General features: G+C 43.2%; 1 protein-coding gene across 2 annotated transcripts; it reads right to left on the reverse strand.

Annotated features, from left to right (window-relative positions):
* Window positions 1–731: 731 nt before the first annotated feature.
* On the reverse strand, window positions 732–26,676 carry LOC306935329 (integral membrane protein 2B-like). Of its 2 annotated transcripts, none has more exons than XM_079518334.1 (7): window positions 26,418–26,676; window positions 11,440–11,568; window positions 7,412–7,477; window positions 5,306–5,452; window positions 4,790–4,900; window positions 3,611–3,761; window positions 732–1,383 (listed from the first exon to the last, which is right to left on the reverse strand). In XM_079518334.1, the coding sequence occupies exons 1-7, from the start codon at window positions 26,505–26,507 to the stop codon at window positions 1,298–1,300; spliced, it is 780 nt and encodes a 259-aa protein (XP_079374460.1). In that variant the 5' UTR covers window positions 26,508–26,676; the 3' UTR covers window positions 732–1,297. The 2 variants fall into 2 exon arrangements, with proteins under 2 accessions (XP_079374460.1, XP_079374459.1); XM_079518333.1 differs by having other exon boundaries at window positions 5,306–5,458.
* Between the last annotated feature and the right edge of the window lie 565 nt (window positions 26,677–27,241).

A 27,241-nucleotide genomic window follows, 5' to 3' on the forward strand; every position in this document is an offset into this window, starting at 1 on the left:
AATCTTTCCTTATTTAAAGTTGAGATGAAATGAAAAATGCCATTTGAACCTTTACATCACATCCTCACCATCTATTTAACAATATGCACCAAAAATGTTCTTAGTACAAATGGATTTCCTCCCCGTAAATCTTGTCAACGTTCAAATCAAATTCCTCTCAACGTTATGTCCCACGGCGGCTCCCGTGCATCGTGCGTGCACGCACGTCCCGTTTCACTCGAAAGGGAACGTCACGATATGGAAGCAAGACGAGCTCGACATGCCGTTTCATGTGAACTTTAAAGCTCGACGAGAGAAACTCCCTCTCTTATTTTAACATAATTTCCAGTTAAGATAGAACAGGTGCAGTGTATTAATAGCTACAGTAGATAATTAAAAGATACAAAAACAAAACAAAAACAAAATCACTTGACCAAAGACCCATCCAAAACCACGTCATCAACAGTCTTCTCAAATCATGTAATTAAACTTATTTATAGAATTAAATAAATCAGTTCAATTCAGTTGACTTTCGGAATAACTAGCTACTGTACCCCCCCCCCACAACAAAAAGAAAATCCCTCAACGCTTTGAAGGCCTTCAAAAGTGAACCCCCCCCTTCCGAGTCCGACCCCCCCAACATAGAATGAACGATACATGACTCTACATCTTTCAACCTTGGCTCTAAAACAGTGGTTTTCAACCTTTTTCATATCAAGGCCAATTATTTATTCAGCATTTGAGCCGCAGACCACCATTTGATGAGATTTAGACTTGCAGACCCAAAACTAAATAATTTTATTATCATTGGACAAGATTTTGGTATTGATGTTGGTATCACAGGAGAGACACAGGCAAACGTTGACCAAAACAACAATTATTTTACATTCTCCAATTGTGTAGACGTTTTGTAAATTAATGAATGCAGATGTTTAACAATAATTCACGTCTTGAGAGCGTACAATGAAACCAAATTGACCATTAGGGGTCCATTTGGTTTAATTGTATACTCTAACAAGAGTTAAAAGATCTGGGAAGCTAGGGACTACCTGGAACCCCTGCAAGGACCACTGGTGGTCCCCGGACCACTGGTTGAAAACCACTGCTCTAAATGTATATTCACTGGAACCGTTTAACATTGAAACTCGCTCATACGTACAACAGTCAAAGACAAACAATACAAAAAGAATGACATTTAAACAGTAGGCAGAAGAAACGGATTTAAAGACAAAAAACAACAACAACAAAAACATCTAACTGCAGTCCTACAGTCAAATCCTGATTGAGTCAGAGTACAGAGTTTCTAAGGCTCACGGCCTTAGAAACAAATGCGGGTCTCCACCACAAACGTGTTCTCGAAGTGGCGGATCTTGCGACAGTTGAGTGCCTCGCGTTTCTGCATGCCTGAAATCAAGGAAGAGAATAAACACGCGTTAGCGCAGGCGTTCCTGAACCCTTCCTTGTCAAGGAACCTGACTTAACAAAAACATAAAAATAATAATTAAAGATCTTGATTTGTATTATTAAACCAATGTCTTCTAAGTTGATGATGTCATATGTCCATGTGTGGTCCAGCCCTGTGGAATGTATGGAATGCACATGCTAATAAAAAGTATTTAAAATATTGCTTTGATTCTCATATTATCAAGTAGTTTTTTTGTATATGCATTCCATACATTCCATAGGGCTAGACCATTATGGACATATGACATCATCAACTTGTGAGAGAAACAGTTTCTAATTTCTATTGAGTGAAAGATTCTTTATTTATGGTGTTTTTATTTTAGTTGTAGAGGGCAAGTATAATGTTTAACATTCACTTTGCATTAGGATCAATACATCAATCCGTTTGATTTAGTCTGTTAGCTTGTGATTTTATGCAACAAACCCTCCCTCCCTCCCTCCCTCGCGTGCAAACCAAGCGTCGACCAGGAGCCATCATGGTGCTTGTCCAAACAGGTTCAAGTTACTGACGCCGTCATTCTTTGGCCAGGTATGAATCACATTAAAAAAAAGAAAACAGTGTTGCAACAACGAGCGAAGGGCAGGCTGTGAAGTGACGGTGTTTGTAAAAGGAGGTGTGCTGCTCGTCACCGAATGCGTCGCCTGGTGTGTGAGCTTTCCAAACCGCCCGCACGACATTGTAACACCGGCTGAGCACGTGCAATGCATTACAATAGGCTTTGACCGTACGATTACCACACCAGGCTCTCTGTGTCAGCGTGCTTCGCTCCGTGGGCCGTCCATGCCTGCACATAACCACTTAAAGGAGCATTCAGTGATTTGGGTGATTTGGAAAAAACCCTGGTCCACCCTGGTAACAAGATGTGCACATGCACGCACTACAGTGGGGGGGGGGGGGGGGGGGGGGGCACAACAGACCAACAGCAAGTGCACCAAGGCCCACCCCACTCAATCATGATTGGAGGAAGGCCCCTCTCATCCTGATTGGATGAAAGCTTTGCCACCCAAAGCCCAAACTGAAAATAGGGTTTTTTGACTCCAGGGGCTCACTGGGGACAGGGAGGAACTCCTTATATGGTCAGCACACTTTATAGTAGGGAGGATTATCCAAAAAATAAGAAAAAACAAGTGATATTTGAATTAAGTGAACTCACTGAATATACCTTTAAACCCTGTCCTATTGTGCTGAATATAAGACTACGTATTATTTTCTTCCAATGGGAATATTCTACAAAAAAAGGGGGTCGTACTATAAATCGGGGACTAGACTATTTTGTCTTCAGTGTTCCTTTTCCACAAATGAGTCTTGAAAAATGGGGCTCGTCTTATAATCGGAGTCGTCTTATATTCGCACAATACGGTACCTGACACTGACTGGAGTCCCCCAGGGCTCTATACGTATACGAGGGGCCCTACTTTTCCCCCTCTACACCAAATCATGGATGCACTTTATTATTATTTTTTATCTACGGAGCAACTATTGCAGCTATAATGTCACGTTATGGCAAGGTATGTTGTCAACTTTGTTCTGTTCAAGCCATGTGTTGTTGTGGTATTAAAGGCTGTTTCAATACATTACCCTTCAGAGACTTAAATGTTGTTGTTTTTTTTTTTATAAAGTTTAATTGTGCTCTAACCACTTTCGATTAGGTTGATTAGGTTAACAAAAAAAAGAAAATAATTAATGCGTTGAGAGCTTATTTGCTATTTGCTACATTTGCTATTTTCAAAACGTATCGAAAAAGTATGAAATAGAGTGGTAGAGTGGCTCTGAGCAGGCCCAGATTAATAATGGAACTCCGTGGAGCTACAGCTACAGGTACAGCTGTACAGAAGCTGTTGCTTCCATCAAAACCGTATTCATAGTCACCAATTTACAATGTAACGCAACACAACACAGGAACCCCAGCTAGTGTTTTTGGTTGTCCAACAGTTTCTTAACCACTGGGTGGGAGGAGACTAAAAAAATAGCAGATACAATATAACTATAATATAATATAACTCTATGGGAGCAGCGACGGTAGTGCTAGAGGTGCACTGAATGCCCACACATCCATTCACTGGGCACGTGAAGCGCGTGTGCATGGGGCCTTTTTGATGCGGTGTAGCTCCAGGAGCCCTCTCCTTGAAGAGGTGTGTGTGTGTGTGTGTGTGTGTGTGCTCCTACCCAGGATGCGGTCCCTGTGTGCCAGCTTGTAGGTCTCCTTGCCACGACAGAGGCTGTAGATGAAGAAGCCCAGCTCGTCGACGTGCTCCAGGCGCTCCGTCACCACCATCTCCTCATGCACCAGGTAAGACTGGGGCAGGTAGGCGCCGGTCTGTGGACCACAAGGAACCAACTTTAACCACTTAACCCATACGGGGACCCCCTTTTGGTGTTTTAACCCATTTCGACCTGAGGCCGATTAAAAAATGTCTTCCAAGTTCTCGGTTTTCTGAAAAACCTATGTTTCTATGTCAGTGGTGCTCAATATTTCATGTCAAGGACCCCAAAAATGATATGTAATTGGCCACCCAAAAATAATATAATTGTGCAATACAAACTAATGAGCGAGTGTGCTCCCGGTGCGCATATCCGAACGCACCGATATACAAACACATCTATCATCTATGACATGACTATGATGGATGACTCCAACTTTAGGCAAGCTTTCAGCCTCATCAGAGCCCAATTTTCTTTTCTATAAAAAGAAAGTTAAATATTTGAAAAAGGTATACCATAATACTGTATGTGAGCGAGCAAAAAAAAAGGCCCAGGTACTTCTGAGGCCTCAGCGGCCTTGTGACCAGGGTTCAGACCAATCTGCCACAGGAAAAACAAAAGAATGCCCTGGGCAGCAGATTGGGTCTGGCACTCCTCAGTTTGAATTACATTTCGCTCACCCCAGAGTTGTGGGTGACCAATCAGAGCCCACAATTCAAAGTGAGACTATTTTTGTGCTGTGACATTGGAATCTGTTTGTATAACAGCCCCTTGGAAATTAATCTCCTACCTACGCCGATAATATCACCGCAGTATCACTGCGTATATATTAGTATGGATAGCCAGGCTATCAATCTGCAGCCGAGTCATAGCAAAGACTATACAAATAGTACCCAATGCCAATTGACCAACCTCTTTAGCCCAAACCACACCAAAGGGTCGTGTCTGGACAAAACAGTGTTTAAGGTAAACCACACCAATGCAACTCATTGAGTTTCAAGGAGCTGCATTGGTGTGGTATGACCTTAAAAAATGTTTTGTCCTGACCTGACCCTTTGGTGTGGTTTGGGCTTTACAGATAATAGAAGAAAAATGAAGACAAAAATGATGACTAGGTAATGTTTCACAGGAGCCAGCGGTTACCTTCATCTTAATCAGGAGATCCATGAAGTCCGTGGGAGGCATGACGATGGAGCTGTTGAGGGCGATGACGTAGCATTTGTTCAGACTCAGATCCAGGTAGGCTGTCAGTCTCTGGGGGGGAGGGGAGGAGAGGAGAGGAGGGGGAGACGTCACGTTAGGGCTGGGCCATATCGACAGATTCAATTCGATTATTTTACTGTGGAGATATTTGCACAATGAGATTTATAATGCCCATGAGAAATATCCCCTAGGCTACCGCTACAGTACCAAGTTGGCCATACCACCCATAACCAAAATTTACATTTTAAAACAAAATGTGAGACGCCAGAGGGGTTTAATAAAATGATAGGCAATATTAGGCATATGGTGGAATTTGGAATATGACATCAAGGCATTAAATGAACAAGTTGCTAACCTCGTCCCATCCCCCCTGTCCCACACAAGTGATAATTCTGTCCCTCAAATGAACAGTTTGGATCTGGTCACCCCGTCACGGGAGCCTTCCTTCAGTCTCACCTTCTGGAAGTCGTGGACGATGTCTGCGGGATCGCCGTCCTCGAACTCGGGGACGGGGATGTTGATGAGTTCCACGTCGTCGCCGATGAACCGGACGTTCTCGTTAAGCTGACGGATCTGATACTGGGACTGAGGCTCCAACTCCACCTCCACCTGCGTGGTGGGAAGAACCAGGACAACAGTCAAAAGATCACCTCCACCTGCGTTTTCAGCCCATCTACCTCCACCCGACCAGCCATTCAGTCAATCTGCCTTCAGCTGAACCTCGGTCATTCCCTCCTATGTCCAGCTTTGAGGATGTGTGTAAACACAAACATTGTCCTAACACGAACATTGAATGCCATTGACAATGAATGGCCAAAATGCCATTGACAATGAATGGCCAGTTTTGAGTGTTTGTGTAAACACAAACATTGAAGACAAAAGTGAGAATGCAAATTATGACTGGCCGGAATGAGATGATGTATGATGTATGATGATAAGAGTGCCCCTCACTTCACACGGGTGTGTGATGTCTTAACTACTTTCAACATGCCATCCCTATTTGGCTAATAGCAAAATAGTGAAAGTAGTCGATCTAGAGGCCAACCCTGACCCTGTTGATCGGGCTAGTTTCGCATGAGATATGACTCGAGTGGTTAAATCAGGGCGGCAGTGGCTCAGGAGGTACAGGGGGCCGCTTTGGAATAGGAAGATTTGATCCCTGTGCTAATGTCGAAGTGTGTTTGAGCAAGAACCCCCAGGTTTCCTCTGCCATCAGTCTGTGAATGTGAATATAAACGCACAGCGTAAAGCGATTTGGAGTAAGGCGTATTCTTTCACAACGAACATTTTGAACTAAAATCTTTACTTCTGGGGGGTCCCTGGAACAACATATTTTCAGATGTAGGTCGGCGGCCAATTATATATAATTTTTGGGGTCCTTGACATGAAATAGTTTGAGGACCACTGACATCTACAACTAAATTAAAAAAATAAAAACACCTTAAATATTTTTTTTTCTTTCACTCAATAGGAACTGCTCCCGTCACAAGTTGATGATGTAATATGCCCATATGGTCTATCCCTATGGAATGTATGGAATGCATATGCTAATACATTTTAAAAAATCACACTCGTGTGAAGTGACATAACATAAATTGTCATCGTACATCAATTTATGTTATGTTTGTTATTAGCGGACATTTGACTACATAAGGTGGTCCCTTATTGGCCAAGCGCTCCCACCAACATGTGATTGGTTAGCCGATTTGCTCGTTACATATGACGTAGGTTTACCCTTCAATGTCAATAGCGTTTTATGTTTTGATGTTTAATTTACATCATATTTAGCGGAATTCTGACGTCATTTCCCCGTTCATCGTCAATGGCGAATATTGAGACAGGCGGGGACAAGATTTAGCGGACATTTGACCGGAATTCCCCTTTCATTGTCAATGGCAAATCTTGAGATGTGTGGGGGCAAAAGCTGTTTATAGAAGGGGCTAGCGCCCCTTAAAAAATGTAAATACTTATTAGCACATGCATTCCATAGGGCTGGACTACACATGGACATATGACATCAACTTGCGACAGGAGCAGTTCCTATAAGCCTATCTCACAGAATTTCCCCGCCCCCTTAATACGCCCCCTTTCGGGGTTAGTGGTGATAGCGTGACGTCACTCCATAGACGCTACATGTTAACAGAGGTAATTTAAGAAGTCTACAACTTTTGTTTTCTCAAGGTAAGGTTTGTTCTATCTGTTCGAGCTGATTTACCATCTTGTTTGCTTCATAATAATATTGGTCTGTCACATTTTTACATTAGAAAATGTACTTAGATTCTCCAGAGAAAAAAACGTGTAAATGCTAATGTTAAATTGACACCACTATTTACCGGAAGTGGGCGTGGAAAGCGGGCTGCGAGATAGGCCTATTGAGTAAAAGATTCTCTATGAAAGAAATAAAAAAATGTAAGGTGTTTTTATTTTAGTTATGGAGGGCAAGTATAATGTTTTAAGGCATATTTGTCTTATTGGCCAGGGTTCCTTTTAAGGCATTTGTGCCTTATTAGCCAGGGATCCTTTTAATTAGACTAATATTAATATGGTGTGATTGTGTCGTACCTCTTCTTCCTGGATCATGAAGTCTTCCTCGTGGTATTTCACCCCACAAACAAACACCTGGTTCTCCTGGAGGGAGGGAGGGAGAGAAAGAGAGTTTAAACAATCATTTATACATAATAATAATAATAAGATAAAATAAAGTTGGGTCAATACATGTATAGAAGTGCTTTCCAAGTCTTTCACAGGGAAAAAGAAAGTACACCTTCATAACCCCAGGCATTTGGAAACACATCCATTTTGACATCATATTTATATTCTGAGAATATTTATGCACCATTGACCAACTAGACAGACGGAATAAGAGAGAGACAGAGAGAAAGAAAGAAAGAGCAAGAACAAGAGAGCGAGAGAGAGAGTGAATGAGAGAGGGAGAGAATAAAGGGCTGTGAACCCCCATCTGAAAATGTTTTGTGCTAGGGACGCCCAGAAGAGAAGATTTGTGTACATTTTCCACGATTTAAAAAGAAATCTGCAGAAATGAAATGAAATGATTACTATATTTACCCAGGGTATCTGGGCTAAGCTCAAGAACTTGTTTCCAGCCAGGCCCTGCTCATAGAACATTTCATCGTAGTGGTTCAATGCCTTGTTCAAGGGCACTTCAGCGGTGGTAATTTTAACGTGTCGGACCGCTGATTCGAACTGGCGACCTTCCGGTATCAAGACCGCTCCGCAATCCGTTCGGCCACCACTGCCACAATGCAGATGTACAAGCTAGGGCATTAAGCAACTAGTCGACTAGTAAATCCACTAGTCGACCTTGCTGGTACTAGTTGACTAGTTGATAAGAAAAAAATAATGTAAATGTTTTTTATTTTTCCCCGATTTTGTAGGCCTCAAGATCAGGTAGATTATAGTTATAGTCACCAATGTACACCGTTTTTAAATGTACAAATATTTATTAAAAAAAAAAAGTAAACTAGTAAACTAGGCAACTAGGCAACTAGTAAAAATGACTAGAAGTGAATGCCCTACAAGCTCATAGCACGGCACGAAGTGACACGCAGTGAGCTTGTAGATCTGCTATTTTTGAGAACCACTGTTCTAAAGAGTTAAGTTTTCTGGATAAGGTATGTTGCTATATATATATATATATATATATATATATATATATATATATATATATATAGTCCTTCAACACCGGCGCTAAGTGAATGGACGCCTATGGAAATCAGGCATTCTGCATGTCACGCTGTGAGAGAGGTGACAATGTCTCAGAAACGGGTCCAACCGGCTTACAGGCAGCAAACCTGTATGTGTGTCCCCGTGCCTGCACTGATACTACAGTACTGACTTAGAATCAACCTGGGGACCACCACCCTGACTTAGAATCAACCTGGGGACCACCACCCTGACTTAGAATCAACCTGGGGACCACCACCCTGACTTAGAATCAACCTGGGGACCACCACCCTGACTTAGAATCAACCTGGGGACCACCACCCTGACTTAGAATCAACCTGGGGACCACCACCCTGACTTAGAATCAACCTGGGGACCACCACCCTGACTTAGAATCAACCTGGGGACCACCACCCTGACTTAGAATCAACCTGGGGACCACCACCCTGACTGAGAATCAACCTGGGGACCACCACCCTGACTGAGAATCAACCTGGGGACCACCACCCTGACTTAGAATCAACCTGGGGACCACCACCCTGACTTCAAATCAACCTGGGGACCACCACCCTGACTTAGAATCAACCTGGGGACCACCACCCTGACTTAGAATCAACCTGGGGACCACCACCACCCTGACTTAGAATCAACCTGGGGACCACCACCCTGACTTAGAATCAACCTGGGGACCACCACCCTGACTGAGAATCAACCTGGGGACCACCACCCTGACTTAGAATCAACCTGGGGACCACCACCCTGACTTAGAATCAACCTGGAGACCAGTACCCTGACTTAGAATCAACCTGGGGACCACCACCCTGACTTAGAATCAACCTGGGGACCACCACCCTGACTTAGAATCAACCTGGAGACCAGTACCCTGACTTAGAATCAACCTGGGGACCACCACCCTGACTTAGAATCAACCTGGGGACCACCACCCTGACTTAGAATCAACCTGGGGACCACCACCCTGACTTAGAATCAACCTGGGGACCACCACCCTGACTTAGAATCAACCTGGGGACCACCACCCTGACTTAGAATCAACCTGGGGACCACCACCCTGTTGTTGTGTTGGGTGGGGATATGGCGGGGCTATAAGATTTGTGCATTTGTAACACTTGCTATGCATCCCATGTGCATACTGTACATCCACTGTGTGTTAACCAAAGACTACTAATCATTTCCTAATACTAATAATAGCGACTTTAAGCAACGACGGATATGGCAGTCGGCTACGGCGACCGGAAATGGATCAGTGCTCGATACATAAACCTGCTCTCCGTCGCAGCCCTTTCTACTACGGGAGAACCTACACTACAACGCCATGTCATAACTCATAACCATGTTTATTGAAATTATAGCTGTCATACATTTACACCGATTGCTCCATCACCTCTCTTATGCTGTGTAATGTGTTGGCATGCTCTGAATGAAGAAATAACACTAATACCATATGTCATATTAACCATGTTTATTAAAACGGTTTTAGAATAACACAGATTGCTCCAACACCTTCCTCTTTCCACAGCTGATCATGTCCAGCGCATGTAAGAATTAAGCAATATCGGCAAGTTAGCTGACGCGCGACACATGCTGCATAGACGCGTCGCCATGGGAACCAATGTCGCCGCCGCCAACGGCTGTTTGCTTAACGATTTTGAAACAGTCGTTGCTTAAAGTCCCTAATGACTCAACCAGACAACCCGGTGCACTTCCCTCTCTCCCTTTTTCTGTTGAATTTCTTAACCTCCAACTTGTCAGTAAAATGACTACATGGAGGGTCATCATAGGTCACCAGGTCACTCAGTTCACTGTTTCTCAACTAGTGGAAAGAAAAGTTAAATAATGAACAAATCCTACATTACTAAATGCATGGTCAGGGACCACATGCAATACCTCCACGGACCACCTGTTGAAAACCCCTGCATTAGATAATAGAATACTAGCTGGCATTCTGAATTCTGATCAAGTATCAGATTTGACTCCCATCATATTTTCTGAAATTGGTTATCAAATATTAATTTACTTATATCAATCCGATAAACAATTTAATATTAGGTATGGTTTTGGTTACTTACTATTCCCATTGTATTGTATTCTGTGTGGTCCTCCTGTGTGTACTGCATGATACATTTAAAGGGGCATAAATATGTTAACAGATGGGTATGCTTGTAATAAGGAACAACAATATAAGAAATAACTTAATACTAATAGTTATGTTCATAGGTGGTTTTCTGCTTATTTTTGTATAGCTAAATCTGCCTTTTTTCCCTGTTACATGGTGGGAAAAATATATAGGCCTATATTTTGTTCACACTACATTTCATTTTAATTAGTGTTGCTGAGCCGTTGTTTCACTGTTCAAGGATGCTGTGCTGTGGCTCAGGAGGTAGAGCAGGTCGTCTAATGATCCAGGGGTCGGCGGTTTGAATCCAGGCGGTTTGAATCCACCCCAGACAGCTCCTCCTACGTGTCTACATGCCCTTGGGCAAGACACTGAACCCCACATTGCCTCCAGTGGATGCCACCATCGGTGTGTGAATGTGGGAAGTGAGGAGGCTGGCATTGACTGTTCGCCGCTTCACCTCCCAATGTATGAATGAATGGACCATTGTAAGCGCTTAACCCATTTTGGGCGGGAACCCCTTTTGGTGTTAACATTATGTTATGCTTTAGCTATTGAAAAATAGCAGATCTACAAGCTCATAGCGCGCCACCGAGTGGCACGCTACGAGCTTGTAGGTCTGCTATTTTTGAAAAATCGAAGAACCACTGACATAGAAACATAGCTTTTTCAGAAAACTGTCTCAGGTCAAAATGGGTTAAGAGTAGGCACGCAGTGCATAGAAAAGCGCTATAAAAAATGCAATCCATTATTATTATTACTGTGTATTCACCTCCAGGATGTAGTATCGGTACAGGTACGCTCCTCCGACCACCACCCCAGACAGCATCAGGGCCAGGCCCAGGCACATGCACCAGCACCAGGCCCTGGATGCATGACGCACTGGCAGAACCTCTGGGTCCTACCGGGGAGAGAGAGAGAGAGAGAGAGAGAGAGAGAGTTATCAGCATGAGATATTATGATGGAATATTGTTCCTTTCATGTTCATATTATCAATGTTGTAAATTGCTTAAAGTCCCTATTATTGCATTTTGATGTTTGATAGGACAATGTCCCTGCGAATCCTTTCTAGTACATAGGCTTCGTTTATGAAATTGAGAAAATAGGAAATGGGTATTTCAGTGTGTGTTCTGTGTTCCGTGCGCGGGTCCCTAGCAGCACAGAAGTGTCTATGTGAGAGAAGATGTGGAGGCCGGGTGGTGGCATGATCAAAGTGTTTTCCATGTTCATAACAACATGTGAATGAGAGGTGTCCGTTTTTAGTTTGAGCAGTGAGCACTCCTATGATTTCCTTCCATCAATTGAGAGTTAGATCATCGTCATTCAGCCCAGGATGGAGGACAATGCAATGAATGCATCAACGTTCACGTCAGAACCCGGGCCCGCGACCCGCCCAGGGAAACCGATGATCCTCCCAGCAGACTAAATTCTATAAGAGACGATGCCTGAGACACAAAGTCAAAGAATTAGGGGAAGTCTACTCAGCTTCATCTTTACGGGAAGACTATACAGGAGCTGAACTACTTGAAAGCCACGTCCTTCTCAAAGTAGTGAATCTAGCCACAAGCTACAGTGACACATGTAGTTAAGCTGGTGGCTTAGCTACTGCCCAACGCTGGCATGTTAAGTTTAAATCAGTTAAGCCATTTAAATTTCTATTTCATGTCAAGGAGTCCAAGGACCCCTACAATTATTAATGTAATTGGCCGCCTGACCCTCATCTGAAAATATGTTGTTCCAGGGACCTCACATGCAGAATCCAAAAAAAATGAGTTAAAACATTTGCAGTGAAAGAACATATATTAAAAGATTTGCACACATTTTCACTCATTTTTCCAACAGCTGAAGTTTAAAATAATGTTTCAAGTGGTTAAACGCTAAAGTGACACGGATGTGCTCCCGTCCTGAATGGGTTAATAATAAAGCATGAAGAGAGAGATTGACATGCCTAAAATAGCGCCACCAGGTTGAGTGGTTGATGCCAGGTTTGTGCCACAGCGATAGAGCAATCACGCCTCCCTTCCATTGCCTTGCTACTGCAGCACACAGCATGCCAAACAATGGAGTCAAGGAAGCTCTGAGAAGGAAGTGAAGTGGTCACGTGACTGGGTTGCGCCATGACACTTTCATGGACACTTTCATGGTAGCCAAACTACCCGGAAGTTTGGCAGAATGCACTGGAGTCAATGAGAGCTCAGTGACCAGCTCATGAATAAACATTATTTATGAACAATTGAGACCTTTTGTAAAGTAATCACTTCTGGAAAATAACAGAAGACATGTAACACATTATTGTCTGCTTTGTTGTTATTCGATGTGTACACTGTGTAATTTTTATAGAGGTATGGTATCTAAAGAGTATTGAATACAAAGTAGTGCAATGAATACAAAGTATTCATTGCACTTCCGGTGTGAGTTTGGCTCCCATGAAAGTGTCCATGAAAGTGTCATGGCGCAGCCCAGTCACGTGACCACTTCCCTTCCTTCTCAGAGCTTCCTTGAATTGAGTAGGGAACTGGGTGGGTAGCAAGGACTGGTGATTCGCCAGTGGTGGAAAAAAAGTACTTAACGCTTCCTTTGCCGGGGAATTTTTCATAATAAAAGGCCACAATAGAGTGCCACGCAGATGAGGCGGATTTTACTCTGAAAAGCCCTGCCTTCCATTACTCCCCAAAACCGGGAGGCATCATTTTTCCTATTGGGGCCTATTGTTTTACCTCACGCAACAACAAGTGTTAAAAGTATCAATACTGCAATGTAGAACTACTCCGTTACAAGTGAAAGTCCGGAATGCAAAATGTACTCGTGTAAAAGTACAAAAGGTATTTACTTAAAAGTACCAATAGTACCCCATTACGCAGAATGTCCCATTTCAAGTTTTCAAATTGTATACAAATCTTTGGAAAATAGCAGATCTACAAGCGCACCGTTTTCAAATGGCCGAAATGTATATAGGGCTAAAGTGGTTACTGTATGTTTTGTAATAATAATCCAAATCTACAAAGACACTAGTAACAAATGTTTTCAAATAAATGTAGTGGAGTAAAGGTACAATATTTTGATCTGAGATGTAGTGGAGTAAAAGTACAATACCGGTATTTGGATCTGAGATGTAGTGGAGTAGAAGTAAAAGTATCGGGAATCAGAATTACCGAAGTAAAGTACAAATACCTCTACATTGTACAGTACTTAACCCATTCAGGACGGGAGCCCCTTTTGGTGTTTTAAGCTTTGTTATACTTTGTCTTTTTTTGAAAAATCGTGAAAATGTGGCACAAATCTTTGAATATATATTCTTTCAGAGCGGACGTTTTTAACTCAAATCTTTGCATCTGGGCGGTCCCTGGAACAACACATTTTCAGATGGGGGGGTCTGCAGCCAAATACAGATAATTCTGTGGGTCCTTGACATGAAAAAGGTTGAGCACCACTGACATAGAAACATAGGTTTTTCAGAAAACCGTTTTAGAAGCCTTTTTTTAATTTAGGCCTCAGGTCTAAATACTACTGTAAGTAAAAGTTAGTTTCCACCACGGTGATTTGCCAATGCCAGTTTGTGCCAAAACAAGGAGAGAGGACACACTCAGGGAGGCCGGTGTGTGGGCTGATGAGGGAGCGTGTGCGTGTCAAAATAAAGGCTTTGTTTTGAGAGGATGAGTGTTCCAGTTGGCTCTCTCCACACAGACACAGTGTCACAGCGAAACTCGGCACACAAGAGGGAGAGAGAGATGAACAATGGGCACATGGAGATGCAGAGAGAGAGAGGTTTCTCTCTGAGAGCAATTAAGAGTTGTCAACAACCGCATCCGTGTGATTAGAGCATGTGGTTTACAACCGTTTTCATATCAAGGCCAATTATTAAGTCGGCCACTTATCTCGGCCACTCGCTCACTCACACTTGGTCACTCCAGCATGGCAATTTATGGTGGAATTGGTGACCTGCCAAAGTATGTGACAATCTAGTGGACTTCATACAACTTACATGGAGGTCTTTAAATACGTGGCCCGAATACCGCTAGGTTGAACTATGATAATGAACAAACTGCAACGATTTATGTTCGGACACTGAACACGATTGTCACATATTTCAGCCGGTCACCAATTTCAACGTAACACCACCATGCTGGAGTGACCGAGTGTGAGTGAGCGAGTGGCCGAGATTTGGGGTATTGGAATTTGGCTTAACTGAGACAACATGTAGTCCAGGAAGTAAGTGAGCCTAGTGTCAAATGTCGATGACATTAGAGACACTGGGCTCACTGCTACAATGTAAAATATCTAAAACCACATATTACACACATAAAGACCCCCAGGAAAGTGTTCCAAATCTTCTAAACGTCATTAACATATATTTCTTTTCAAAAAGGGTGAAGTGTCCCTTTAATTTACAAGGAGATTTAGAGAATGTAGAAGAATTGTATCTCTCCTGGCACCAACATCAATACAGCATGGAATTGTGGACATTTTTTTATCCAATGACAACATCATATTTTGGGTCTGACTGGCTAAAGCTCATCAAATGGTGGTCCGTGGCTCAAATGCCAAAGACATAACGGGCCTTGATATGCAAAGGGTTGAAACCCACTGCTCTAGACTCTATAACAACCGTGACGTGAATTTATTATAACATATACCAAAAATGTTATGACAAGAACACTAAATGTCAATCTTTTGAAGTTTTTTTTTTCCTAGATGAGTAACATTGATGTTGACGACGTGCTATTCATCATTTCTAATTACACAGTGTTCTGTATCCGGCACAGACTCACTCCACTCCAAGACAGTCCTTAGTTACCAGATAGACGGCACGTTTTGTTGTTTTGCCCTTTGATCAGCACCAGATCAAGAGGCTCTCACGGATAATAATACCCCAGAGATATTAAATGGCAGGAAGCCCAGGTATAATCAGAGTGCATTAGGGCCTATTGAAAACTACAACATGACGTCACAAGGTCACCGCTCACACAACACATCTCTGTTTTTACTAACCACCGAAAACTGGACTATGAATACGGTATGCCTTTAGGGTGAATTCACACTAGAGCTCTTTTTAAGTTAATAATTTTTCTCTTCTCCATACGAGTCCATAGTGTGTTTCATCGTGATGCGCTGCTGTGACATGAGCTTGTAGATCTGCTATTATATGAATTATACTGTATGTCTGTCTCTGTCCGTGCCCGTTTGTTTGTCTGTGTGCGTGCGTGTGTGCGTGTGTCAGCAGTCTTCAAAAAGGGCCATAACAGTAGTCTGGCAAGTTTGCTTTTTGAGGAAGTCACTGGATTCCGTATTTCAGTACAGTATGAAAATATACTTTCAGCATGTAAACCTTCTTGAGATAGGTAATCCAACATGCTACATACTGTAGGTTCTCTGTATGTACGAAATATGGCACAATCTGCATACATAGACAATTGACGACGGTATGGTCCATTTAACAGAAGTTAGACTTTGAGCTGAGCCCGATGGACGGACAGGAAGAGAGAGTGGCGAGTGTACTGTTTAACACAACACAATATAACACACAAGATCCAACACTTTCATGCAGTCTCATCATTCCCAGATCCCACCAGGGCCTTTCGGTAGCGTGGCATGGCATTGGTCCGACCTCCCGTTAGTCCGACCATTACTAACACTATCCCAAACCTCACAGGAAGCCAATGGGTGATTTGTAACCCGCAGCACGGGTGATTTGTAACCCGCAGCACGGGTGATTTGTAACCCGCAGCACGGGTGATTTGTAACCCGCAGCACGGGTGATTTGTAACCCGCAGCACGGGTGATTTGTAACCCGCAGCACGGGTGATTTGTAAGTCCCCGGCCTTTCGGACCTGGGCAAACCCCCATTTTGAAGTTCACTTTATGGTTAATTGCAGGGTCTGGAATTATAGTTAATTATTAACCGGGAGTGTTTGTGATGTATTATATGCACGACTAAGCCTCCCTTTGCTCCAGTCCACTTGAATGCCTTTGAGCACTATGTGGAATGGGCGGCAGTGTTCAGTTGAGAAAGCTTTGAAGAAGGAATTGCATATTTGCTGTTGCAATTTAGTCCGCCTTTGGTTTCGGTTAGTATGCGAGAAAAAAAAACAACATACTTTGCGTTTGTGTGAACAGGAACTGTGCAAACTGGGGGTATAGCAGTCAGCCTAAACTGACCTTGCACAATTAGCAAATTGTGCAAGTTCAATGTTGGTTCATGTTTTCAGGAAGCACTTTAAAACTCTAGGCTGAGGGGGGGCAGAGAACAGATAAACATAAAATAAGAAAAGGGGAAGAGGCAGGAAGGCAGAGAGAGAGAGAGAGAGAGAGAATTAATGCTGCCATTTATACCAAAAACCTTTTATAACAAGTGGCTGCATAACCCTGAAATTAGATTTTAGCAGTGAGCCCAGTGTCTCTGATGTCATCGATTCGATACTGGGCTCACTACAATTCCCATAATGCTGGTTCAATCCAAATTGAACCACTGGTCTAACGACATTGGCAGATAGAGATACACAACTACCATCTCACTTCCAGCTTGTCTGACTGACTGCCATGCTGCGTTTTGTAAAAACACCACAAGCATGACCCAACAGGCCCTCACACGAGCATTTTGTCTGCAACACCAAAACATGTTATGGCTATGAGGATGCGCGCAGCCGCGCACGCACACACAAATTATATTTTAAAACAATGTACAAGCTCACAACGAGTTATTAGTTATGCTCACGTGTTATGACACTATCAGTCTCATATCTCAATATCATTATATACGTATTGCCCAGCGTCTTAACTAATTAACTTCTTCACCTTCTCTCATCTGCCGTTTCCCCATTTCTGTCCCGGAGGAGAACACACCGTTACCATGCAGTCTAGCAACAAATGTGGCTTCGCCGCTTCCCTCAGAACATTAAGATCAACATAGAAGCCTGCAGTTCTTGTTGTGGCCTGTCGCTGGCTACCCGCATTGAGCCGCGTGCATGCGGGGAGATGGTGGTGTGGAGCTGGAACAGGTTACGTGCATTGAGCCGTGTGCATGGGGAGATGGTGGTGTGGAGCTGGAACAGGTTACGTGACGTCAGGGAGGTGTGCATGGGCCGGGGAGATGGTGGTGTGGAGCTGGAACAGGTTACGTGACGTCAGGGAGGCTGGACTCGTGCGTCTCTTTCCCTGCCTGGCTGAACGTCGTCTTGCCTCACGCCCCTTTGCCTGACAATTACGCAGCTCCCGGCCTCAGGTGTGTCTTTGCCTGTTCCCACATGTGCACCATATTAGCCCTGCTGCCGTTTAACCCATTTTCACCTGAGATCAGATTCTAAATGTCTTCTACATCCTGACAGTTTTCTGAAAAAGCTATGTTTCTATGTCAGTCGTTTTTTCGATTTTTCAAAAATAGCAGATCTACAAGCTCGTAGCGCGCCACTCGGTGGCGCGCTATGAGCTTGTAGATCTGCTATTTTTCAATAGCTAAAGCATAACATAATGCTAACACCAAAAGGGGTTCATGCCCAAAATGGGTTAATGCTGGCCAACTTTCCATTGAGCGGATCAAGCTGGAGAGAACGGTTCACTTTTCACAAGTACAAGCCAATGTCAAAGGTTCAGAATCGGTACCTCCACCTGGTCGGTTTGATTGTCTGTTCGTAATATAACTTGAGAATAGATGGCCACAGGTTTCATGAAACTTAATGGAAATTATATTTAAGCGATGAATAACCCTTGGGTCAAAAAGGTCAGTCAAGGTCACAATCAGGGTCAAACGTTTGTCTTGTCTTTGTTAGCAAAATACTTTTTGAAAAGACGGGTGGATTTTCATGAAACATGGTGGTAATTATTAGTAGGCTACTATGAAGAAATAATGAAAAGGTGCAGATAATAAAATAAGACATGCATCTCTTTTACAATACATTCCCACCTTTTTTTAAAGATATTTTTTTACTGTCGCCATGGGGTCTGCGATTTTCACAGTGCAATTCTTGTAGATTCGAGAGCTTTTGGCCAATATTTTCTTCATATGCATTATCCAATAACATGCCATCATGGCCTATAATATGTTTTGGATATGAACCCATTTTGGGAAAGTTAAAGGTATACGAAAAAGTCCTTCTGCACACCTACAAAGGACAGGTGCGTCGGATAACAGGAACTGATAGGTAGAAAAAAGAGAATCCGTTTCGGTCGTCAGACCTTCATCAGGATGCCTGATGAAGGTCTGACGACCGAAACGTTGCAATAAAAACCAACCTAAGTGAAGACAGTGTGCGTGATTCTCTTTTTTCTACCTAACGGGAAAGTTAAAGGTGAAAACGTGTTGATTCAGCAGAGGTTGGAGTGAGCACTGTGGGCACTAGCCGATCCTCTCCTGTATATCGATCCCCTTTAGAGGAGGTTGTGTTTCTGTAATCCTAACGGGGGCAGCGCAGTATCAGTGTCGAGGACAGGGTTTCAGTTTCAGGTAAACCGAGGGTTGTATGTGAAACCCCACCCAGCCTGCGCTGGAATAAGGAACCTACAAAAGCATTCATGTTGGACTTACTTCTCCTCTGTTCTATTGAGCAGAGATGAAAGGGACTGCTAGCCCCTTCTTCGTTGATACAAAATTGCAAAAACGGCATTCCGTTTCCACGATTCTTTTTAAGACATGCAGGGCAGTATTATGCGTGTCTTAAGTACCAGGTCTTATTACTTAACTTAAGACCTGGTCAATGCCATTTGGCTATTCTGAGTGGCCAAACAGCATTGACCACGCCTCCAGGTCTTAAGTTAAGTCATAAGACCTGGTACTTAAGACACGCATAATACTGCCCGCAGTGTGCTATATAAAATATTGTAATTCGAATCAATGCATTTATTGACTAAATATCACCAAAAATTGCAGTTCTTGCATGTTTATCATAACACGTTGAAATGGGCTTTACCAGAGCACTTCTGGCTTACTTACTAATTCATGTCGACATGACGAGAAAGGTGGCGATCAAGTATTTTGGACTCATGTTGTCGCCACTTTATCTTTACACCGCTCTGGGGGTAGGTCATCCCCTGCTCTGGGGGTAGGTCATCCCCTGCTCTGGGGGTAGGTCATCCCCTGCTCTGGGGGTAGGTCATCCCCTGCTCTGGGGGTAGGTCAGCCCCCGCTCTGGGGGTAGGTCAGCCCCCGCTCTGGGGGTAGGTCATCCCCTGCTCTGGGGGTAGGTCATCCCCTGCTCTGGGGGTAGGTCATCCCCCGCTCTCTCCTCCGGGTTTTAGTAGGCACAGAGAGGCAGCTGAAGGTCCCCCCTGGCTGAGCCTGTATCAGTGTGATTAGGGATCCTTAAATGTCCTTCAAGTGGTCCGCATCATGTGTCAGATGGCTTTGGTAGAACTCACAGTCAGATCATGGCAGCGTTATCAAGCAAGAAGGCTGTGTTACCAAGACATGGTGATCCCTTCAGTGTTGCCTTTGCATATTATTTACTGGGGCGGCGGTGGCTTAGGGGTAGAGTGGCCGGACGGTAACCACAATGTTGCCAGTTCGAACCAGGGCTCCCTCAGAGTTAGTGTCGAACTGTGTCCTTGAGCAAGACACTGAACCACAAATTAGTCTAGTAGCCAAAAAGTGAACCCGGTCATGTTGAGTACACCAACGTTTTACGTTAGAAATGTTTAGTATGGGTCAACCAGCATGTAGAAACTGCCGGATGCTAACTTGCATATGTTGCATGTTGCAATATGTTGCACATATTATGCCAATTATGAAAATTGCTCAACATATGCAAGTTAGCATCCGGCAGTTTCTACATGCTGGGGATCCATACTAAACATTTCTAACATAAAACCTTGGTGTACTCAACATGTCCGGGTTCACAATGGGGCTCTATGGGCTGGCTACTAGACTAAATTGCTCCTGATGTGCTGGTTGGTGCCTTGCATGATATCCGCCGCCATCGTTGCATCGTCGCCATCGTCGTATGAATGTGTGTGTGTGTGTGTGTGTGAATGTATTGCAAAATCTATGTAAAGCGCCTTGGATAAAGGCGCTATATAATATATATGCACCATTTACCATTTTACTACCCCTTTCTTAATTAGAAACAGTTTGCTGTAAAATCCTGAAGTGCATTTAAATGGACCCGTACGGGTACACTCCCAGTTAAACGAACCCTCTGGACTTTACTAGGTTCTACTACCATTGTCTGAAAGGCAAAAGTAGTCCCTGAGAGTAGAGACTATAATGAGTTGGACTCATTTATGTGAAATGGTGTTACCACTGACTGAAGAGAACCACGCCTCCACTCCCTCCCGCATGATCTGCTGGGAGTAACCAGAATAAAGCGACTGATAAGCCAAAGCCATAGACTGCTTATCCCATTACATACTGGGGAGAAAATAAGCATAACACTGTGAATGTGCGGGTAGGACACACACACGCACGCACGCACGCACGCACATGTTCTCACCTCCTTTTTCCAACACACCCAAAATACCTCCACACTAAACACCAAGTAAGCGATGGCCAGAGATTTTAATAACGATCTCCGATCCAGTCTCCACATAATCACTTAAACTCTATAGTTTTTGTTTTACGTCGAATAGCCCATCTACAAGATAACGCTTCTGCATATCTGCGCTATATTTCCACAGAATATTGTTCTCCTATTTTGGCCGAATCGTGACATGACCACTAACGGCAGTCGGGACTGACGCTGGAGTTCATGTGGCTAATAGTGTTCTGTGATATTTCCAGAGGGTGAAGCGAACATTCCGTTCCATAAGCTTTAGAGAAATTAAAGAACCCTTAATCTTGCTTTAATAACCAGTTTATGGTAAGTAGTAAGTATAAGCACATCAGAACAGACGTTGAAACATGCTGTAGAATCTTTTAACAAAGTCATCTAGCTTGAAATCAAGGGGGGGGGGGGGGGGAGAGAGAGAGAGAGAGAGAGAGAGAGAGAGTTTATTTCCTGTCAGCTACTGATATTCACCAGTGCATTAGGAAGTAACCTTGGACCCATTTAGAAAATTTATGTTAAGTCCAGCCAGACCGATATATTGGTCTCACCGATATATGGGCCGTCATTTGAGTGTATTTATTTTTTTACTGGTATTGGTATCTGCAATTATGCAGCCGATGTGTCCCGATGTTTAACTGCTTGTTACGACGATGATTATATGGACAAATATGGACGACGAGTGTCACAGCTACAAAATGACAAGCATAATTAGAATCTCACCTTTCGGCCTTGTATTTGAATTGGGATTCTTAATGGATAATTATGAATTGCTTCTTTAGTTTATACTTTAGTTTATACTGAAATGCAACACAATTTGCAAGTATAAGTATAATATATTATTTGCAACGCATGTAAAAACAAATGTTTGGTCTGCCTCATGTCTGACAATCTACAACATATCAAACAAACTGGTGTTCTCTTTGTGGACGGACCCAATAGAAGAAACAGGGCCTAGAGATCACAAGATTAGCCATATCATGGATGGATAATGTAGACAAAAGCTGGAAGCGAGCTGGTCTGATGTAGACTACACACACTTCGCCTTCTTGGCTCAGCTATAATTTGCGTTTCTATAAAATGTTGTCTTGAGCCTGACAGGCTTAAGCTTAGGTTGACTTAATTTAGCCTGGAGAAACACCTCACCAGCAGATCAGACAAATAATAGAGGTACGTAGTCTAGCAGCTTACCATTGTAGAGCAGGAGTTCCCAAACTTTGTCATGTCAAGGACCCCCAAATTAACATTCATTTACCTGCGGACCCCCATTTGAAAACATATTATGCTAAGGACCCCCCATAAGAGAAGGTTTTTACGGTTCTAGCAGTGGTTTCAACCATTTTCATTTCAAGGACTCCCAGTTTGACATGAGTTAAGCTACGGACAGACCTCAATTTAATGGCATTTCTATCACTGGCCCAATTTAGAGTTAACTCTGAGAGAGTGTACAAACGGAACCAAATGGACCCATCCATTTGGTTCCTAACTATCATTTAGCTGGGCCCCTGGGGGTCCCCGGACCCCACTTTGGGAACCACTGCTGTAAAGTGTGTAGATTGTTCAAAATGCCAATCTTATTAGGCTAATACCAGACCAAAGAAACAGGCACACTATAATCTTGCATTCGCTTATTGTCTCTCACGATAATGAAATCTGCAGTGCACGCCCACAGACACCCCACGCCTACATACTGTACAGTGTGTGTGTGTGTGTGTGTGTGTGTACAGTGTACACACACACACACAACGCAGACACAGTGGGACACAAACAGATGCACAATCACAGCTCGGTCCTGTCCTGCTCACTGCTTATAACTTTACAATAATTAGTCAGTGACAACAGAGGAGCTCCTTTCCAATCATGTCCTTATCTCTTCATAGATAAATACATCAGCGCCATTGCACCAGCCTTCACAGTCCGTAGATAAAATGAAAATCTTCTTATGGGGGTCCTTGGCATATATTTTTAAATGGGGGTCCGTGGGCTAATGAGTGTCAATTTGGGGGTCCTTGACATGAAAAAGTTTGGGAACCACTGGTTTACAGGAGGAAACAAGCAACCTCCTTCAACAGTGCACCGAAGCACCTCAACTTGGGGACAGACCCGCTGGATCAAGTCAACTAAACTAGCTACAAACTGTACACTTAAGAATTTAGACACTCTCTCTGCTCCATTTGCAATGTTCAAATAATCAAACTAGCAATGGAAAAACAATTTCATGGAGACATATGACTGTAGTGCATTGCACTACAGGGGCGGCGGTGGATCAGGGGTAGAGTGGCCGGATAGGAACCAAAAGGTTCCCAGTTTGAACCCGGGCTCCCCCAGAGTTAGTGTCGAAGTGTCTTTGAGCAAGACACCGAACCCCTAATTTCTCCCGATGTGCAGGTTGGTGCCTTGCATGGTTTCCTCCACCATCGGTGTATGAACGTGTGTGTGAATGGGTGAATGTAATGCACAATCTATGTATAGTAACTTGGATAAAGGTACTAGTTATTTAATTCATGACACATTAAAATGTGGTCTCACTTCCTTCCTGGACTACAAAGTCAAACCTCCATGCAGCCGCCCCCTCTGCACAAGGAGGGGAAGTGCACTAATTTCAACTATAATACTATTAACATTGAGTGACTGCAGTTTCTTCCAGCGGTGAAATGTCCCTTTAACCAACTGCAGTGCAGGCTGAGTGTCTTTGTCAAGGGATCCTCGTGGGAAGTTGTTGACAGAGAATTAAGTGTTTGTTATTAATGTTCCCCACACAAACTCTCTCAGCCAGTGACATTCCTGTCAAATGCCTGTTGTTAAACCCAGGCCAGGGGCGTTTAACAGGGGGTCCGTGGCCCCTAGGGGGCCCACAGAGATACTTCAGGGGGTCCACCACACCATTGTGTGATAAGAATAGCAGATCTACAAGCTATGACGAGGTTGTGAGCTTGCATCAGTACATCTGCATGCTATTTTCGGTGGAGATTTGGTGTAGTGGGAGTTAAATGTCTGAAAATGCACATTAACAAAAAATATATAATTTACAACACACTGATAGTAGTGTTGTCAAACAAGTCTAAGAAGCAGAAGTTTAATCTGCAACACAATTTTATACAATATGTAGGGCTATAGCCGGCTAGGGCATTGGGGGGGGGGGGGGGGGAGGTCCCTGCTTCATCCGTCTCTCCGCTAAGGGGTCCTTGGCCTGAAAGAAAACATTGAGGACCCCTGCCCTGGGCTATCGCCCATGTTATACTGATCCACTTGAGTATCACATTTGTTTTGTGAAACTGCATCTATTCTCAACCTCTCAAATGCACGCACACACACAAACGCACGCATGCAGGCAGACATAAGAAAGGCGATACCTGTATCGTGGTATGTATTGTAAATTGCCAGATTCTTGCCAAATGCCAATACAGCGCTATGCTGTTAGATCAAGTGTGCAGAGAGTAGGCCTACGCTCAAACATCTAGCACCATGTCTCTGAGCTAATTGCAACATATGGAACCATTTGTAAAAGGAGAGGAAATCCCCCTTGCAGAAATGCACAAGTGCACAATCTGCTCTTTTGCGACCACTTCAAACCCCAGAAGGAAGACATTAGGCACTGTCTGACTTATCAGGGCTTTGAACTTCGTGGGTAGGTGAAAAAACCAAAAGAATCTCGCTTCACAGTTTGAGGCAGCAAGATGAGTGAAGATAGACCACGTTTCCGCACCCCAAATATAAATCACCACAAAGATACAGTGTCAACAAAAAACATAAAGAGGCATGAGCAAATCAGCCTGATAGTGCTAGATTGTTACACACATGGTTCTATGTGTCCGTCTAAATAAGCATTTTCCCAGAGGCAAAGGTATTTTGCTTCTGTTTATTCACTGATTTGCATAATAAGCATGCTTTACTACATACATCCAGACATCACACATGTATGGGACAAGTACAGAACAGTACTCCTGTGGGAGTGGGTACAATGGGTACAGAACTGTTGTCAAATAAAGAAACAGAGCTTGTCTCTCTTGAGATGAGACAGATGGAGGACTTTGGCACTCACAGATGTACTCTTCCACTCCAGATCGCCTCAGGCTACCATGCTGTGGATATTTAAACTAACAGATTCAACTAGAGTTGTCGCTTGCTTTCTTTGTAATTATTTATTTCTTACCACCTCTTAGGGGTAAAAACGCTTGTAAGACCATCTTTCTTTTTAATCTCAGCAGTACATAAATGGTGATAGGGGTTGCAACAATAGTTCAATAGTATAATCAGTCACTGAAAAAATAATCGGTAGTTACAGCTCTAATGGCGAGTAGAAATGTTGAAGGAATCTCTAGCATTACTAGTGATTATCTCAACATTTCAACTGAGCTCGTTTCTGTGTATTATATTACCTATTAAACTGTAATTTCTGCCCTTTCTTCCCTAGTCCCTACAGGTGTATATCTGTCTGAATCACAGGTGTCGTATGTCTCTGCAAGGACAAAATGGTCCCATACTTCCTCGTCAGTCACAAAATAAAGCCTACAGGTCCACAGTTGTCCATCTTTCAAATACAACTATAAACGACTCCTTTAGTTTTATTCAAAGCACACACAGACAACATAACCAAACTAAAGCATGATGACTTTTGTTTTAACTGAATAAATCAGCCTTCATTATGTGTTCAAAGTGAAGTCAAGCAGTGTTGATTTCATCATTGATTAGATTAGATAGACGAAAACTAAATGAAAACTAAACTACGATGACTAAGACTAAACATAGACAATTTCGTCAACAAATACAAACTAGACCAAAATGTTAGGGAGGGACAGTGGACAAGAGATCCAGTATAAGTAAAAGACACAAGTCAATTTACACTTGGTTGCATGCTGAAAGTAGCAGATCTACAAGCTCACAACATATCTTCTATTTTCAGTGTAAAATCAACTGTAGATTTAGTCGACTAAAACTAGACTAACACAACATTACAGGTGACTAAAATGTGACTAATATGTCAAAAACAACACTGAAGTCAAGAAAGGCAAACTTCCTCCTTGTTCAAAGTCAAACAACCAGAACATTCTTCTTTCATTGGAGAGACACACACACACACACACACACACACACACACACACACACACACACGAATCGATTGAACACTGGACTTGAGTGACGTTTGATGTAGTTCTTTTCGGACGATAATGCAACACGTAGTCAGCTTAAATAAACATCGACGATCAGCTGTTTTCGGCGCCTCTCCGCCGTGCGATCATTATACTTTTTTTTTATCAAGCGTTTTAACGTTTTTACTCACTTTGTCTTCGTCGTCCTCGGGGATGAGACTCTCGACATCCTTTTTCACGTCTTTCAGCCCCAGGGCAGAGTTGAAGGAAACCTTCACCATGGTTCAAATGCACGATAATAAAGCAAAATAAAAAAATAAAGATCAACTTTAAGGAATGAACAAAGTGGACAGACAGACAGACAGGTTGTCTCTTCTTCAGTCTGGTCCACTTCTCCTTCTTCTGCCGTTCTCACTAGTCTAAACAAAAGTCAACACAACTCACACAGAGGGTTGCCAGGTGCTGCGGAGGAGGAGTTTTAAACCCGCACTATCAGATTTGTCACATCACAATTTACACCCGTGTGAAGTGAGGGGCGCTGACATACATCATCTCATTCCGGCCAGTCACAATTTGCGTCCGCACCGTAGTCTTCAATCTTTGTGTTTTAATACACACACAAACACTCAAAGCTGGCCATTCATTGTCAATGGCATTCAAAACACAAACAAACCCTAAGCTGGACATATAGGAAAAATCACACCCGGTGAACAGGGTGAACATAGCAACCATGCTCATTTTTTCTGCACTAACAAAGCCAGTTGTAGGAGTGGTTTACACCACTCAAAGAAATCACACCCGTGTGAACTGAGTGGTGTAATATAGCCTGTCTGACGTAATGAAATCATGTCTGACGTAATGAAACCACACCCGGGTGAACAGGGTGAACATAGCAACCATGCTCATTTTTTCTGCACTAACAAAGCCAGTTGTAGGAGTGGTTTACACCACTCAAAAAAATCACACCCGTGTGAACTGAGTGGTGTAATATAGCCTGTCTGACGTAATGAAATCA

The sequence above is a fragment of the Electrona antarctica genome (assembly GCF_951216825.1).
Source record: "Electrona antarctica genome assembly, chromosome: 13".
Lineage (NCBI taxonomy): Eukaryota > Metazoa > Chordata > Actinopteri > Myctophiformes > Myctophidae > Electrona > Electrona antarctica.

Coding starts and splice junctions, on each gene's coding strand:
- LOC306935329 (XM_079518333.1), bottom strand. CDS start 26,507: ATGGTGAAGGTTTCCTTCAACTCTGCCCTGGGGCTGAAAGACGTGAAA. Junction 5,459..7,411: donor TCATGATCCAGGAAGAAGAG/GTACGACACAAT, acceptor CCCACCACGCAG/GTGGAGGTGGAGTTGGAGCC. Junction 1,384..3,610: donor ACACAGGGACCGCATCCTGG/GTAGGAGCACAC, acceptor CCTTGATTTCAG/GCATGCAGAAACGCGAGGCA.